The sequence below is a fragment of the Sparus aurata genome, chromosome 10 (assembly GCF_900880675.1).
Source record: "Sparus aurata chromosome 10, fSpaAur1.1, whole genome shotgun sequence".
NCBI classification, from domain to species: domain Eukaryota; kingdom Metazoa; phylum Chordata; class Actinopteri; order Spariformes; family Sparidae; genus Sparus; species Sparus aurata.
Genome location: NC_044196.1, coordinates 20,706,270 through 20,722,988, shown reverse-complemented (window position 1 = coordinate 20,722,988; position 16,719 = coordinate 20,706,270). Strand labels below are relative to the sequence as shown.

General features: G+C 41.9%; 1 protein-coding gene across 3 annotated transcripts in view; it reads right to left on the bottom strand.

The window, feature by feature from the left end:
- Positions 1-1,539, bottom strand: part of nwd2 (NACHT and WD repeat domain containing 2) — a 51,248-nt gene extending 49,709 nt beyond the window's left edge. Inside the window, exon 1 of one of the 3 annotated variants that reach the window (XM_030431473.1) lies at positions 1,345-1,539. Coding sequence is in view for 1 of the 3 variants with exons in the window: in XM_030431471.1 (XP_030287331.1) it covers positions 947-961 (15 nt within the window). In the remaining 2 variants the exon portion in view is untranslated. Of the gene's footprint in view, positions 1-597; positions 1,127-1,344 lie in introns of those variants that run through there. The other 2 variants (XM_030431472.1, XM_030431471.1) reach the window with 2 other exon arrangements.
- Between the last annotated feature and the right edge of the window lie 15,180 nt (positions 1,540-16,719).

The window sequence follows — 16,719 nt, the reverse complement described above, 5'->3', positions numbered from 1 at the left end:
GCGCGGCAGGGGGCGGTGGGTGGGTGCGCACAGGCGGGCACATGGACAGACGTGCATGCTTTTTTTGCGCCCTGATCCATCCACACACTCTCACACACACATGGGGCGTTAAATACGGTGAAGGCATGGAGCTGCTCCCAATGGCTTTTTAATTTGATGCCAACTTTGGACACATTTTTCCAAAGCGTGTTTTAAATAATTGCTCCACTGGTCATGCTTTGATAGGACTTTCTTGCAAGATGATTGCGGAGGGATATTTTTACGCGTCAATAATCTCGCCTCTCCATCCTCCTTTCTAACGCCCATGTCTCACACACACACACACACACACACACGCTTCTCCAAACACGGGGATGAGATCGGTTTCTGTCATGGCATTCGTGTGGTAGGGAGGGATAATAATAGGACATTACGCACAGCCTTACTACCGTCATGGTGCATGCGTAAATTGTTGTATACACGTCCTTGGAGCGCATTCATGGATAGGCATGCCACTGTGGGACAAAACAAACAACAAGACAAACAGAAAAAAACGAGACGACACAAAACTCTTGAATTTTAGACGAGCAAGAGGCAAGCATCAGTCGCGTTTCCCACCCCAGAGAAGATGCTTGTGAGGGCGAATAACCGCTACGAAAAGGTTATTCCACCGGGAGCAGATGTCACAGTCGCTGGTTTTCCCGGAGTTGGTCTATCCTGAAATCTTTGTTTCAAAGACGGAAAACCTCAAAAAAAGACAACAACAACAAAAACCAAAAAAAGAGGGGGGGCGAGGGAGGTAAAGTTGGGTAGTCCACTACAGAACACTCAAATTAAAAAAAAAAAAAATCCTTTGCAAACAAAACAACTAAGCACCGGTGAGGCGCCGCATCCACAGAGAGGACCTGACTACCAGTAGTGATGCTGGAGACAGAGGCACAACAACAGGACACTTCTTGTTGCTCACATTCATTCGCTTCATTTCGCGGCTTCCGAGAATATCCAAGCGTCGAGGACGGTAAAGGGAAGATAAAAACGCCCATCAGAGTCGCTGTGGCCGAGAGACGACGCCGGGAGACGGTAAAACGGACGCCGTGTGTCGGAGCGCTCCCTTTGGCATCCTGCTGTCTCCGCGAGCCGACCGAGCTCTGAGAGACGGAGAGGCTGTGAAGCCCGGGAAAATAGAAGCACTACTACCGGCGGGCCTTTTCAAAATAAAATACTTATTTAAGCATACGCGTTGCTACACCCTCACCCTACAGCATGCGATATTTCTTTCTAGACAAATCCTTATTTTGAACTTTAAACTACAACGTACGTTTCTTTTAAAGTGTGTTTCTACAGCCAGCAGCTATGTATACTCACAGAGCTAGCTTGTCCCAAGAATTTGCGCTTTTACGTTGAAGGCTAAATATGTAATCCCGGTCGTGCTCTTCGTCTTTCAGTAGGACTTGACGGAGGTGACAGAGGAGCTCTGGATGCTCTCTCTCCCCTGTCTGGGTCCTGTCCTCTCTTCTCCTCTCCGATGGGAGGACTGGTGCTCACCCAGTCTCTAATAAAATTGCACTGGATCGCGATGTCAGCAGTGTGCGGTGTCGTTAATGACGTTACCAGCTACTCCTACCGGTAATGAGCAAAGAAGAGGTAACGTGAAAGGTCCAACCTACCATTTCCCTACCCCCAAACATAGTTTTTCACCATACAGTCGGCTGAATCTTGACTAAAGTTTCCCTTTTCGCATATTTTTATATATACATACATACATAATTTTTTTTTTCAATTATTAAATTTGTGTTGACTTTCCAGAGGAATTTTACACCAAAATAAACATTTTGTGGCAATGTGAGCTAGGTCAGCTAAAATGAGAAAAGGCAAAGTTAATCTAACATTTACTAGCTTAACACTACCGTTCGTGTTCGGCAATTTTCTTTAAATTAATTTTCACAAGATGCATGTGTGAATGTTTGTGAGAATTGTTACACTTTTAACTGCATGTTATGCAAGTCAAACGAATTAAATCACGCACACACTGAGAGCCAAGTTTCACTGTACTTTACTCCATGGTGTCTCCGTCATGAGTGCACGTTACAACGTTGGCCTACTGACGTCATCAGTACACGACATCCCCCCCTTACTTGGATTAGCACTCTAATGTCCCCTTGACATAAACCAGTTATTTAAACTATAACCATATATGAATATAATCATCATTAACATATTCTCTTTCAGAATAAACCTTTGTTTCTTTTCAAGTAAACATTTATGCCCTCTAGCATTGTGCATTAATCTTTATTGAACATACACATGAACATAATGCATTCCTATAATACATTCACTTCATAACAAAGCTTGAAAATCTCTGGGGCATTTTCACTTCTCTGCGAGGTCGCTCTGTCTGTACTGTAAGAGGTTGGCATGGGGTTGATCCCTGAGCAAGCGTCTCTGGTGTGGACCTCACAGCATGTTCAGGTCGCGTGTTTTCGGTCTTACTCACTGTCTTTGTTTCGCTTACACCAGGTGATGGTGTCTGCTCAGCTGGTGTGTACACTTTGACATGTGTGGTGTTTCTGGAGTACTGAGCTCCTGTGGGTTACTCGACTACCACATTGTTACTGTTCTTACTGATTACCGTGTGTCTCACAGTCAGGAGCGTGGACGATGATATCGCCTGATATGTTGGCCACTCCTTCAATCCCATCCTCGTCGCCAATGTTACACTTTTAACTGCATGTTATGCAAGTCAAACGAATTAAATCATGCACACACTGAGAGCCAAGTTTCACTGTACTTTACTCCATGGTGTCTCCGTCATGAGTGCGAGTTACAACGTTGGCCTACTGACGTCATCAGTACACGACAAGAATAAACGATAAAAGTTAAGTTTTAAAAAAGTTAAGCTAATGCTAACTCGCTTAACGCTATTGTTAATGCTTTGCGATTTTGCCTCTAGTTGAGTTCTTTCACACGAAGAGTCATAAGAACTTGTGCCTCTATGAAAATGTGTCTGAAGACAGAAATTGACATGCTTTTTTGATACAAGTAATGCACAATCTTGTAATGCAAGCTATAATGAGAAATAGCAAACGCTATTTTTCCACATAACAGCTAGTTCCCAGACTTTTTTTTTCAAAAGAGTAGTCATAAAAACTTGCTCCTCTATGAAATTTTAAAAAGAGAAATTGGCTTATTTTGAATAATAAAAAAAATATGATGCAATATTTTCTTAATTCTAACTATAAGTAGAAATAGAAAAGCAAAGGTAACATTAACTAGCTTAACGCTATCGTTCCTTCTTGGGAATTTTTCATCTAGCTCCCAAATTTTCTCTCACAAGAGGAGTCACAACATCTTGCTCCTCTATAAAACATTCTTGTGTGTTCTTCTTTTGACGAAAGTAACATACTATGCAATACTTTTGTAACGCTACCTTAAATGAAAAATGGCAAAGTTAAGCTAAAGCTAACTATCTTAACGCTGTCACTTCTTGGCAATTTTCATAGGTTATAGCTTGCTCCTGTATGAAAGTATGTGAGAAAGGAATTGTCTTATTTTGTCTTATGTAATGCAATATTTTTTTAAAATGCCAGCTAAAATAAGAAATAGCAAAGCTATGTTTAGGTAAACTAACTTAATGCTATTGTTCCTGCGGGGCAATTATCCATGTAGCTCCCAGAGTTTCTTTTTACAGGAGTAGTTAAAACAACTTGCTTCTCTATAAAAAGTTTTTGAGAACAGAAATTGCCTTACTTTTAATGTAAGTAGTGCGTGATGTGTTACCTCTTTGGTTGGTCTAACAGCTACAGCTAAGGTCTTTAGCCACGGATGGGGTTAGAAGCAGCAGCAGCCCCAGAGGAGAAGGACTAAGAATGGGGGAGGAGGAGTTTGAATTAATTGCTTTATCGATAAATGTACCTCTGCTCTGCAGCCTCTGGTTATTCGCGCTGGAAGTTTAAGTGCATTGGATTTGTACTAAACAGAATTGATTACTGTGCTCTTCTTGTGAGAGGGAAACGCTGAACCATATATTTCCACCCCCCTCGCAGTTTCAGTCTCAGTATTTGGAGGGCAGCAGCAAGCATTTCTCTGAATCTGATGAAGAGAGTGTGTCTGTCACCTGAACTTTAACTTCAGACTGCACTAATGCTTTTAAGTTATGATCACATAAAAGAAGAATCAAGCCTATAGATTTATTGAAGTCCTTGGCTAATGTTTTATATAAGACTCTTGGCATCTTACTGATGAAAATAAGATTTCTTTAACATCACTTATATTATTTTTGAGAGCCACATCCATAATCTTTTCACATATCCAGATCTTAGACCATGAATACAAAGAAAAGGAAAGGGAAAACTTCTATCTTATAGATTTTCAACAAGTAGACTATGATAAAAAAAATTATGGAGAGACATGGACCTGGTTTGCAAGTACTACGTAACAGTTTATCTGATTGTTCCAAGTCAATAAACCGCATAAATGATGACTGATTATTGCAAGAGGTTAAATATCTCGCCGCTATTTCACATTTCATTCCCCACATTATAGGCAGCTACTGCACCGAATGCACTAAGATATTCAAACAGAACTTATCTAACTTGTTCCTGGCACACTGCAAAGTCAAGAGGATACATTACCATGACTACAAACTCCAAATTTAACCCATTATTTACGTAAGATGAGATAATTAGGCGCTAGATGACTTACTGTTCTGCTGCAGGTCTTGAGGACAATTCTGGGGCTCTGCAGGCTCGTGCCGACCCATTTAAGGCAGCCTGCGGGGCCACCGGCTCACACCAGAACAAAATTCAGGCTCCGGAAAAGCTCAAATGGAGCACCGGGGACTGGAGCCTTGTTCCCAACAGTGTTATGACCTTTCTTTACTTGATTGTTCCGCTCCCTCACATAATCCCCAGTCAGTTAATCATGAGTGCACCTGCACTGGATTAATGCACCGCAGTCTTGCGAGAGGATGCACTTTACACAGCATGTTGGCGTGATGTGATGTGGCAGGCTAAAAGTGTGTTTTTGCATGTGCGAGCAGGGCCACTGCTAGAATTTCTGTGCCCGGTGGAAGTAGCTCAGGAGGCCTTAAAACAGTAAAGATTTACAATCCATGGCATGTCCAGCCCCCTTCTACCCCCTTAAATCATTTAGCATCCTCGATTTGGTGCACCTTATTGTGGGCGAACACCTTCGGGTTCAGTGTTTGTGCATTCGAGCATGTTTACAGTAATTGCAAGTGGTCGGTTTTATTGGCATGTATACACGTGTGTGTGCTCGCCTGTCTCCCCCCAAACCCTGGACCGCTCTAAGCAAATGTGATTCACTGTGGTGACAAGATGCGATGTGTCACCTGGGAGACACATGAACACAAAGGACCGACACGAGCTGTTCACTTGGCAAACGTCCGTGCGCACACACACACACACACACACACACACACACAAACACCAACTTCACAAATGGCTGCTGATGGATGGCTGCCTCTGCAAAACAGCTGGAGAGGTATGGAGGGAGTGGGAGTCACGGAAGACAGTTGAGAATGTCTATTTCTGTGTGCCACCCATTGGTACCACTACATTAACTCCTAAATTGCAATGCCCATTCTCAACTGGATGTCTCTATTTAGCTGACCGAGAAATCCGGACCAAGTGCATTCAGCACTTACTTCTTGAGTTTTAAGTCATCTAAAGAGACACTTGGACAAAGTCCCATCGATATAATTCATGCTCTCATTTGGAATAAGTTGGTACATTTGTTACAAATATGTATATTACTTGTCTCCCACAACACCAAAACATCAATTTAACAATGTTAAACGGAGTAAATGGAAAGCACAAATCCAGTTTTATAAGGACAGATGAAACAGAAATGACCAAAACAGAAACGAAATTAAAATATCTAAGGAAATATGATGAATAAAGGCAGATGAAGTCTTGAGTTTGTTACTTGATTAACCAGAAGATCATTTGTGTACATAATATTGTTTTCACATCATTGTCGAGAGTTTATCATATTTTTGTTTTATTAGCAATAGAATTCAAATATTATACTGAAAATATACAGTACTGTGACAGCTTTAAAGGGGCTCTGTGGAACTTTGGGATCGCGCAATAAGTCACATTCCTTGGACTGTTGTGGAAAATCCGACTCAAGTCCTTCAAAACGGCCAGCAGCATTAAACAACATGAACAAATCATCTACAGGCTTGTAAAGGCAACCGGGGGGAAGGGGAAGGTCTCATTTTTCATGTCACACTATAATCCGCTCATATGGCCAATAGAAAAGTGATTAATACATGTAAATTGCAACAAATTGTACAATTCTAAAACAGATGAATGAGCGATTCAGGTTAATTTCTTTAAAAAAATAAGGTCTACAGCCGCGCTAGCAGCTCAGTGGCGCCTTGGCCTTATTGCTAGTAGGCTAACATGCTCACAGCAAAAGTGCCAGCATGCAGATGTTAACTAAATGTATTTGCAATCATAGTTAAGTGTGCTAGATTAAAAGTCAGGGGCTCGCCAAAGCTCTTACAATTTATCCTCAGGGGAAGATGAATGCGGATGGAAAATGTAAAGACGTTTTTCGCCTCATTGCACTGGTTACCTGAGGTTTTTAGAACTGAGTGATTGTAATTATTATTATCTTATTATTATCATACGTGATGCCCAAAATGTCAGCCTTATCTTGGCACTTGAGAAAAAGTAATGGGATCACCAAAGTCAGCAAGATTCATCCTCTGGGGACCATGAACGTCCATCCATTAACCGTTGAGATACTCAAGTGGTGGACTGATGGACTTCCAGCAGAAAAACCTGGCTAAAAACACATGTTCGAGCCATCTTCCTTAGGCACGTCCTTGAATCCCAACCCCAGCTCCAGGGACACCGCTCTAGTGTGAACGTGCACCCTGACCCTACTTCTTTTCTCTCCTCTCGTCTTCATTCCCATAGAGAATTGAAAGAATTTGTATTGGCTGGAACATCGCTGATTGCCTGTTTAATCACAGGTCGCTTCAAAACTACCTATCACGACCGTGACATTCTCACACCCACGTCTTGTTTGCCTTGAAAGAAAAAGACCCTTTTTAATAAAATCATTTGCATGTTCAGGTTTGTCAGTGGTGTATGAATAATTGGGTCATTTTCTGATTTCCTGACTTCCATTTCAAGCTTGTATAAGGAACAGATGCTGCTTACCAATTTATTTATGCAAAGTAGATTAGCTTAGGCACCTTGCAAATCACCGGGTTCATTCATCAGTGAAAAATCTACACGGTCGATAAGCAAGAGCAGCTCCTACCGCTTTGACGCTAACGTGTCAAAATGATTCGGACACTTTTTAGCATTCAGATTTTTCCAAGAACGCTTCTGCCCTTCTCAAGAAATATTAACAGTATTGACATTCACAAGTCCGACCCTACTCACTACTCTTCTAACAAAACCCGGGAGGTGCATGTGCTATAACTAATTCAAAACCCAGCAGCGCAGGCTTATGAGGACTCAGACATAATCCTGCTATTAGCCGACACAGGATTCCAATCAAAGCTCTACACCGGGTTCCTCTCGCTCTTTCGGCGGCAAAAACACAGGATTAAGAGGTGACAGGCAACCTTCTCGCCCCAACTGTATGTGGGATCAGCGCAAACACAAACACGCCGCACAAAACAGGTGTCAGTGACGCCGTCGGTCGGGTCACAGGCAAGCCAAACGGCAAGTAAACACCATGCTTTGGTCTTGATATCTGTGGGACGTCACTGGTATGATACACACTGATAAAGGAAAATACATTAGATGTGTGCAATTGTTAGCTCACGATATGGACAACATTACTGACTCTGCATATGCATGTATATTATATTTAGACGTGTGAAACTCAACTGACCTCACAATTTGAATTCAGTTATATTTTTTCTATATTATTGCACATTGCTACTTTTTCCATGATTTTGAAGTAGTGAGATCAATCTAAATTTCCCTTATTTAAAGACCTTTTCAATAATCACAACACAAGGCTCCTCAAGTAAAACAAAATAGCTGAATCTTTTCAACACCAGTATTTGTGTGAGGAAACCAAAGTAAATAAACATTACTGAAACAAACGTTAGCCTCAGGTGAAAACGGCTAACACGTTAAGTAGGCTAACTGTTGCTACTCAAAGTTTATTTCTCGTTCAGTTCGCGCTTCTTAGCAAGTTCATAAACTCTGACATGTCCACTTTCAAAACACAAGGGTTGTTTTTTGTATTTAATCACTTTTCATCTCCTAACTTGAGTAACGTTAGCTTAACTTCCACCCTTAATTCAAAGCATCATAGCGATGACAACAACATTACTGTCCACAAGTGTCTAATGCTAGCCTATGTGAGGCTTACGCACATGCTCATGTTAAGAGGTTTAGCAGACTGTACGTTCACCATGTTCGCCAATTTAGCGTTTAGCGTGTCGAGCTAACGTGCTAACATTGCTAACTGGGCTGAGGCTGATGGGAATGTTGTGTCAGGTATTTGGCCCAAGTGTTAGACAAATTAAAAAATGTCACCCAGAAATGGTGCTAAACTTAAGGGTGCTCACTTGTTCATGAGTCTGACTCTGAGAATAGCTATAAAGTTTAAACTACATTTTTATCAGCAAACAGTCAAGTATGCTGTTGGAGTCTCTGTTGAATCTCGACAGAGACACTTAATCCTTGCTGCTCACTCATCTGAAGTCCCTCTGAACAGATTATCAGCCAAATATCTGTAGCCAAAATATAGAATATTAAAGAATTCATGCCAGATTCTGACAGACTTTCGCACAACATGTACAAATCTCCTCCCACTTCTACCGCTAACTTCCCCTCCGAGTGTGAATCCTCCACCACAACAAGCATCGGCCAAGACGCCGCAGTTATATTTGGTCGCTGGGAGCGCGAGATGAATGTCATTGCTACCTTTGTGCCAAACCGAATCCTCGGTGACAGCCGCCGAGTTATTTATGGCCCACGTCAACCGTGGCGCTTTTCATCACTCACCAATTAGCCGGTTTTGTTTGTGCTCCCACTGTGACCTTTGGTGAGTAATTGATTTGAATCTATGTTTTCATTTTGTTCAAGTGGGTGATAGTGAAGGTGAAGTGATTGCAAAACGGACATAACCAAACAGAAACACGAGGCATGAAGCGCAAGTGTGAATGCGCTCGTTGTGTACAGAACAGGCGTGCACGTAAGCGCACGCCCACGCACACAGAAAACACAAACAATACACAGTGAGGAAAGCATTACATTTAGCTCCTGTGTAGTATTTGAACAGAAATCAACACTTCAGTCGTAGCATGTTGGTTTCACCTACAGTGTAATCGACCTGATTTGATTGCTGGAAAATGTCAGTTTTACACTCAACTGTTAGCGTTGTCAGAGTCAGTGATTACTTAAGAGAAAGAGTGTTGTTCGGGATGGGACGACTCATCTCCAGTAGTCAACTTAATGCCGGCTGACTTGTGGCTTCAGTTTCAGGTCCTGGTAGTGCACCTGCTGACACCTGTCCTTCAAAAAAGTCAAAAAAAATCTATATCTATCTAATTTATTCTCACAATATAACTTTTTCTCATAAAATGAATATTATTCTCAATGTCATGTTTATTCTCCTACAGTCATGACTTTTTCTCTTTATCAACTTTATTCTAATCATGACATTTTTATTTGAGAAATTACAATTTTACTTTTCCTCAAAGTATGATGATTTTTTTTTTTTGAAAGGTACAACTTTATTCTAATGACTTTTTCTCTGATAATTACTGAGTTCTCACAATATCACTACTTTGCCTCTTAAAATAAAACTTACTTCTAATATCATGACATTTTTCTTTCTATTAAAATTACGATTTTACTTTCATAGAATACTGCTGATAATGAACTTTTCCCTGACATTTTTCCTCACAATCACACCTTTTTCTTTTAAAACAACGACTTTATTCTCATATCGTCGGGACTTTTCTCACAGTATCATAACATTACATTATTATTCATATATCATGCTTTCTTTCCTCATAAAATGAAAATGTGTTCACAATCACAGTTTTTTGTCCTAAAATTACAATCAAATTGAAATATCAAACTTTATTCTCAAGATATCATGACGTTATTTTGCATAAAGTAACATTTCTCTCATATGACTTTTTTCAAACAGTACAACTTCATTGTCATATCATGACTTTTTGCTCAAACACTCCATACTGATAATATCTTGACTGCATCTCCTGCGCGTCGCAGTCATGGCAGGCAAAAAGTGTTGATCCCAGAGTGCGACCTGACAGGCAGGAGAGTAATGGTGAACCGCTCCTCAAGCGTGCCTGTCAGGTCGCACTCAGGGATCGACACTTTTTGTCTAGCATGACGGCGACGCGCAGGAGATGCAGCAGCAAACGTGAGTAGTTCAAACACCTTCTTTTTCATAAACTCTGTGTACACAAACAATGTTCTCAATGCTCTTGTTCATGAGTAGAGACCCTGGTGATGCTACGAGCAAAGTTTCATGTTGTGTCGAGCCTTCTTAGTGTTCTAAAAATAGCGATTTTGATGCTAGCGTGGCATTTCCCATAGCTCTCCCGTTCAAAATTAACGTGCCCAAAACCGAAACTACGGTAAATTTTAAAAGTGCCTCTTTCGTCGTAATTATGCTTTCACACGAAGGTTTGACTCATATTCAATCCCTAATAAAGCCTTGGTTGCTTTTTGGTGAGAGTTTCGCTTTAAGCCTTCTGCTGAAAGTGAAACTTTACTCTCATATCGTGACTTTCTCTGACAAAATTACATAATCTCATAAGATGACTACTTTTCACATCAAAATATTTTTTTTTATTACGAAATCACAACTTAATTCTTAAAATATTATGATAAGATCAAACTTTTTTTTTTCACAGTTTTATCATTTTTTTCCTCATAAAATAAAATGTTTCTTTCTTTTTTCATATCATGATGTTAGCACAATGATTCAGTACAACCTTACTGTCACAGTAACGTGACCTTTTCTCAAAAAATAATGTCAATACCTTTTTCCTGGAAAATCACAACTTTAATCTTAGAAAATAGGCACATTTTACTCACAATTCTACAACTTTGTTCTTATTCGAGGGGTTTTTTAAGTGTATGTCTGCTTCCAAGTATAAAAAAAAAAAATCTCACGTTCAGCACATGCAGACATGGCACTGGCGCTAAAAACTCCACATCTGCTATGAGGTGCCAAAATAAGTGCTCGGCAATAATGTTTCTGCATATTTCTTCATGGAGAGTCTGTACTCTGCAGCGATGTGAAGAAAACTCTTAACGTTCCATTTTGCTTGCATTACACAGGAGCTCCCGTGACAGCAGTGCTAATTGGGCTTGGTTTCTCTGTACTTCTTCCAGTTTGTACGCCTGTGAGCTGCGAGGCTACAAAAGAGACGGCGGGGTAGGGCAGGGGCTCGCTCCTATTTCCTCATTAGATCGCACTTTATCGAGATGTCACACGAAGAGGACTGGGCTGCCATCTCTCCTCTGCTTCACAATCCCAGGATCAGTCTCGGGGAAAAAAAAAAAAAAAAGCTAAGGTGTGTTCCTGCGTGAGAGGAGGAGTGAAACACCGCTTGTTCCAAAAAAAAAAAAAAAAAAGTGGCAAACTGACTCGAAACACAACAGAGGAGTGTGTGAGGCAACCGCGGGGAAATGTAGCATCGATAATGTAAAAATGGAGTTGCTATTTCTCCCCCCCACAATTTGAACTGTCGGGCTGCCACAGTGGGGACAGTAATGGCCACATATCTTCTCGTACGTAAAAAAATTAAAAAATAAAAAATACAAAAGCTGCTCCGGCCTTCGTCAACCTGCTTCCTTTAACCTTAACAATCCCGTAATTGCTTATTAGAGACCTATGGTGTTTGGTTTCAGTTGTCTCATCCGCTGCCAGCTTACTTTCACCGTTACGTTGCATTATTTATGCACAAAAATAGCAGAGGAAACATGGATGCTTAGGCACTTCAGATTCAATATGGGCTCCCTCTTTAATGCAGTACGTTCTCTTCGGGAGTTGCGGTCACGCGACGCATTGTGTGCAAACCGGCCTCAGTACAGAGACTCGCGAAGGGGACGCTTGCCAAAAAGAGCACAAGCAATTAGGAGGCAAATTATACACACAGAGAAAGTGGCAGATCGCGGGTGACAATTCAAACAGCGACAAACAAGTCATCCAGAATATAGAGGGATCCATATCTTTACAGGTCCTCCGCTGTGTTAAGCAAACAGATCCTGTCACATGCCTCGTGACATCCAAAGATTCATCGGATTCCCCCCCCGATATTCCTACCGACTAGAAAACAACACATCTTGTCGGACTCGAGACGAGGAAGGAATATAGGAGCTAAAAGGGAAGCCTCTCCAGCACTTAACTCAACGCTGGAAGGCTTACAGAGCAGAAGTGTGACAGCAGCATGGCCGTAACCTATTGTCGCATTAATCTAAAGATGATGGGTAGCCCTACTAATTCTCCGCTCTTGTCTCATGGGATTAATATGATGTCAGGACGGGAAATATGACCCTCCATCTGCTGATAATTAGTCATGTCGGCTGCTGTGGGCTTGACTTCAGAAAGAGAAGTCTGGTGGTTGTATCGGTGCTGATGTCTCTCATTGAAGCTTTGATAGCACAATACTCGCACAACAGTGCCGTACGTTTGAAGATGTCAGGCGAACACAATCAGCATTTGCATGACTTTGATTCCTTTGGTACATCCTGTGAGCATGAAAGGTCTACAGATTTGGTCGTACAAAATAAACAATACAAAAAGCACATAAAGAAGCAACAACTATGATTGGGGATATCAGATTACTCAATTTAATAGGGGCAATGCCCCACAAAGGTATACATTCTCTAACTGTAATGGATGGATGGATCCACTTTTTGATTTACTAATAGCCAATTTTGATCGGGCTTTTAGGTTTTCTGCTTGCCTTCTTATTTTTTGTTCGAATTTGGTCAATTTTTAGGAGAACAGCTTCGTCACGGCTAATTTTAACCGCTTCAAAAGTCATCGCTCACTGCCAAGGGTGTCAGTTTGTGTGGAAAAGTGGTGGGGACACACAATTTTATGTTTTGTATTGTCTGATCATGTCTATGATCCAGTGAACAATAACAGTCTTCCTGCACATGTTGTAGGTGGTATAAGCGACTGTTCGTTTTAGGTCCTGGGTTAATATTTTGTCACATTTCCCGCCAGAATCAGCTGGCAAAGCGTTCGTTCTCATTCATTAGCTAATTTCTCCAGCATCCAATTTAAACACCCGTAGTCATGCAAATATCATTTCGCAAACAAGTCGCTATTCATGTTTTTTTTGTTGGTGGTGGTTACAAAAGTAACCCGATCTCCATGCTAGACACTTGCTGTCTCAATGTGTAGTTTTGTATCAGCCTACAGTACACTAACTTACAAACACCTGTGACATATTGAAGGTGTCCAGTTATGCTGTTGACATAGTTATTTCCTGTTTTTATTTTGAAGTTCTGTCCTCGTGTGGCACGTTTTGCTGTTCATTTCCTGCCTTTGTCTGTTTTCCCGCCCTTTTACCTCCTCACCTGTGCTCTAGTAGTCAATCACCCCCTAACCCTAACCCTGAGATAATCAGAGGGGATAAGAAGTGGCTATAGTACAAACCGAAACATGCTGGCACTGCTGTCCTTTAATCCGTTGTTATTATAAAAACACTTATGACTGCAGCTTTTAAAACCGGTTAGATCAGCAGCCTTACAAACACTTGAATTGCTGTCTTTGGGTGTAACGTGCTCCTCATACTCATGTTAAATGTATGTAGCATGCTGTAGTACCATCAAACTGATTTTATGTGATGAATCTTCCATCATTGTTTGATCCTTTTACTCGTGGCGCTGATGACAGAAGGTATAAACTGGAATATACGGTGTATCAGAGACATCTGGGGATGTACCCCTGCTGTGACAAGTCTCCATATGTTTGTCTTGGAAGTGTGGCGAATGTGACAACAGAAGCCTTCAACATTCATACATTTTTTTCCTGAGGATGCCCAACCCCCATCCGCTTGCAAATGACTTGTGCGTATGTGCTTTAAGTGCATGTGTGCACAGGTAGCTGTAATATTTCAGCAATAAGCAGACAAGAGAGCCGGAGGGAGCAAAAAAAAACGCTGCTTGAGTCCGTCATGCTTGAAACCCCCCCACCATTTCTCCTTCTGTAGGAAAACAGTTTGTTTTTAGTGTCTTTCTAGCCCTGCTGTCTTCTTTAAAGCACAAAAGCAGTATTTATAGCAGTAGCGTAGATTTGGTTTTGGATCCGAGTCTCCACTTGGGAATTGAGGTTAAATAATGTGGGTCGCAGTTTTGTCAAAACGCAAGATAAATCGGCCTTTTGGGACCAACAGAGGGTGGCTTTGAATTCATCTTTTACATGCTTGTCTATTCAAAATCTCCTTAATTAGAGCTGTATTGTAATTATTGGATGGATAGATATGTGGTGACAGCGGTGGTGTGCGAACGACACCGCGGTTTATCATGAGGCGGTCGTAAGCGGCAACCAGATAATACGGATTCAACTCACGGCCAGTCACATGGGGGTGATAGATGTGGTCGTCTGTGTGTGTGTGTGTGTGTGTGTGTGTGCGCGCGCGTGTGTGTTGCTCTAATAATTCCCCTCATCCCTGACGGTAAACATCCTCGTTCATGTCTCGCGGCTCCAGCAATCCGTCCGGCTGAAGAGCCCGAGCAGATGAGGCGTCTGAATTATGTGCAACCTGCAGGAATTCAAATGAGTGTCAGAGGTCACAATAACAAGATTCGCGGCGTGGATCATTTTCTCGCTGCTGGCGCGCAGAGAGTTTCATGTTGAATCCTCCTACAAATTCTAAATGTGAATAATAAAGATCACGTGGAGCTTTTATTTCGTGTGACTCTCAAGGAATGAGAGGGCGCTGATATAGAAGTCTCTCACATCTGTGGACAGGTGTCTGTTAAAGTCTGGCCTCTGGCTTGACACAATTCCCATCGCATGCATCTGTGAGACCCTAGCAGCAGCTTTTGCAGATACCGACTGCCTATGCTCTCACACTGGAAGTAAAAATAGATATTAACAAACTACTGCCAGAATGTGAAGAAATATCAGTTCTGATGTTCTATAACATCTATGTGTTATGTTGCAGAGATGGCTACTGAAGTAAGCATGCTAACAATCTAGCCTCAACCAGTCCTTTCTCATTATAGAGTGGCGTAGCGATGACGTTTGGAAGTTAGCATCGCCCTGGTTCCCTCAACAAAAAGCCTACAGGATTTATGAACTGGATTTTGGATTTCTTGCTGAAAGTACACTCTGCGGCAAAAACACATTTATGATGCTTACAGGTCTTTTTGTGATTTTCGTCGTGTTAATTGCGTCACTAGAAGTGAAACGCTAATGTTAGGCTATAAACAGGCCACATGGACTTAAACGTCAACTCCACTAAGCGTCTTAATACACAGTTACTCCACATTTCATTTTATCAATCTACAAGTTGCAAAGTTAGAGGGGTTTGTAACCACAGTGGGCCTGTATAGGTGGACTAATGAGTAGATTAGTCTCCGTGTACGACATGATAACGTTTCATGTCCATGACAACCTCTGTAGTCCTATCTAGCCCCTTGTTGGCTCACTGTTAAGACATGTAAGCATAGGTGGCGCCAGGGTAGGGCTTGGTTGGGCTATAGCCCCATCAAGAATTGTGTTAGCCCTACCGTTAGCCCTACCATAAAACAACCAAGAGAAGTGCGGAGTCCAACAGCGCCTCCACGTCGTAATGGCATTCAGGCAGCTGCGATGACAACTGTCACTGATCTGGGTTCATTAATAGTCAGTCTCCAGCATCCCCATCATTATTAATCAACATAGACCGTCACTGTCCTGAGATCAGTGGGGTACCTGTCAATCCGTACGTCACTCATGCTTGTCACAGAGACATTTAGCTGAGGCTGACTTTATTAGAAGCTACCTGGCTGTAGTTAGCGGCTTACAGTCACGTTACTAAGTTCAAAATGTATCATGGACAAATTTGTTTTTAAACGTCGTCAGACGGAGCAACAGAAGGTGGTGGCTTGAGTGTTGGATAAAACTATGGACACACCAACACCTGCAGGGGAAGACGACCACTCCGGTCCCACGTCTTCCATGTGCCAGTCTCGGCCGGAGGAGGATGAGCAAGAAGAGGAGGAGGAGGAGGAGGAGGAGGAAAGGGGCTGGCATGGCCAGCCACAGCCAACCACTGCAGGCACGGACACTGGCCATGATGCTAGTGCTAACACTGACATTAGCCAACGACCCGGGGATGGACCGCGGTGCCTCATCAGGAAAATTTACCCTTCAAGGCTAATAGGTAACCAGCAGAGATCTTTCAATGCTGCCTGGTTTGACACATACAGCTGGCTTGATTATTCGGTTGAGATGGACGCAACTTTCTGCTTGAACAGGGACAATGTAACTACTAACTAACTACTCTCTCTCTCTCTCTGTGTGTGCGTGTTTCTAGCTGTGGGAGGGTGTTGTTTTATTGAATATCTATTCACATTTAAATTATAGCATTGTTTTGAGCCCCACTGCTGTATGGGTTAGCCCCACCATAGCTGAACCAGAAAAAATACTCTGCCGCCACCACTGCATGTAAGTGTTTTAAAATAAAGTGGTGGGACATTTAATCATGTATTTTATGTCCCAAAGTGCAAAAAGGACTCATGACTACACCAT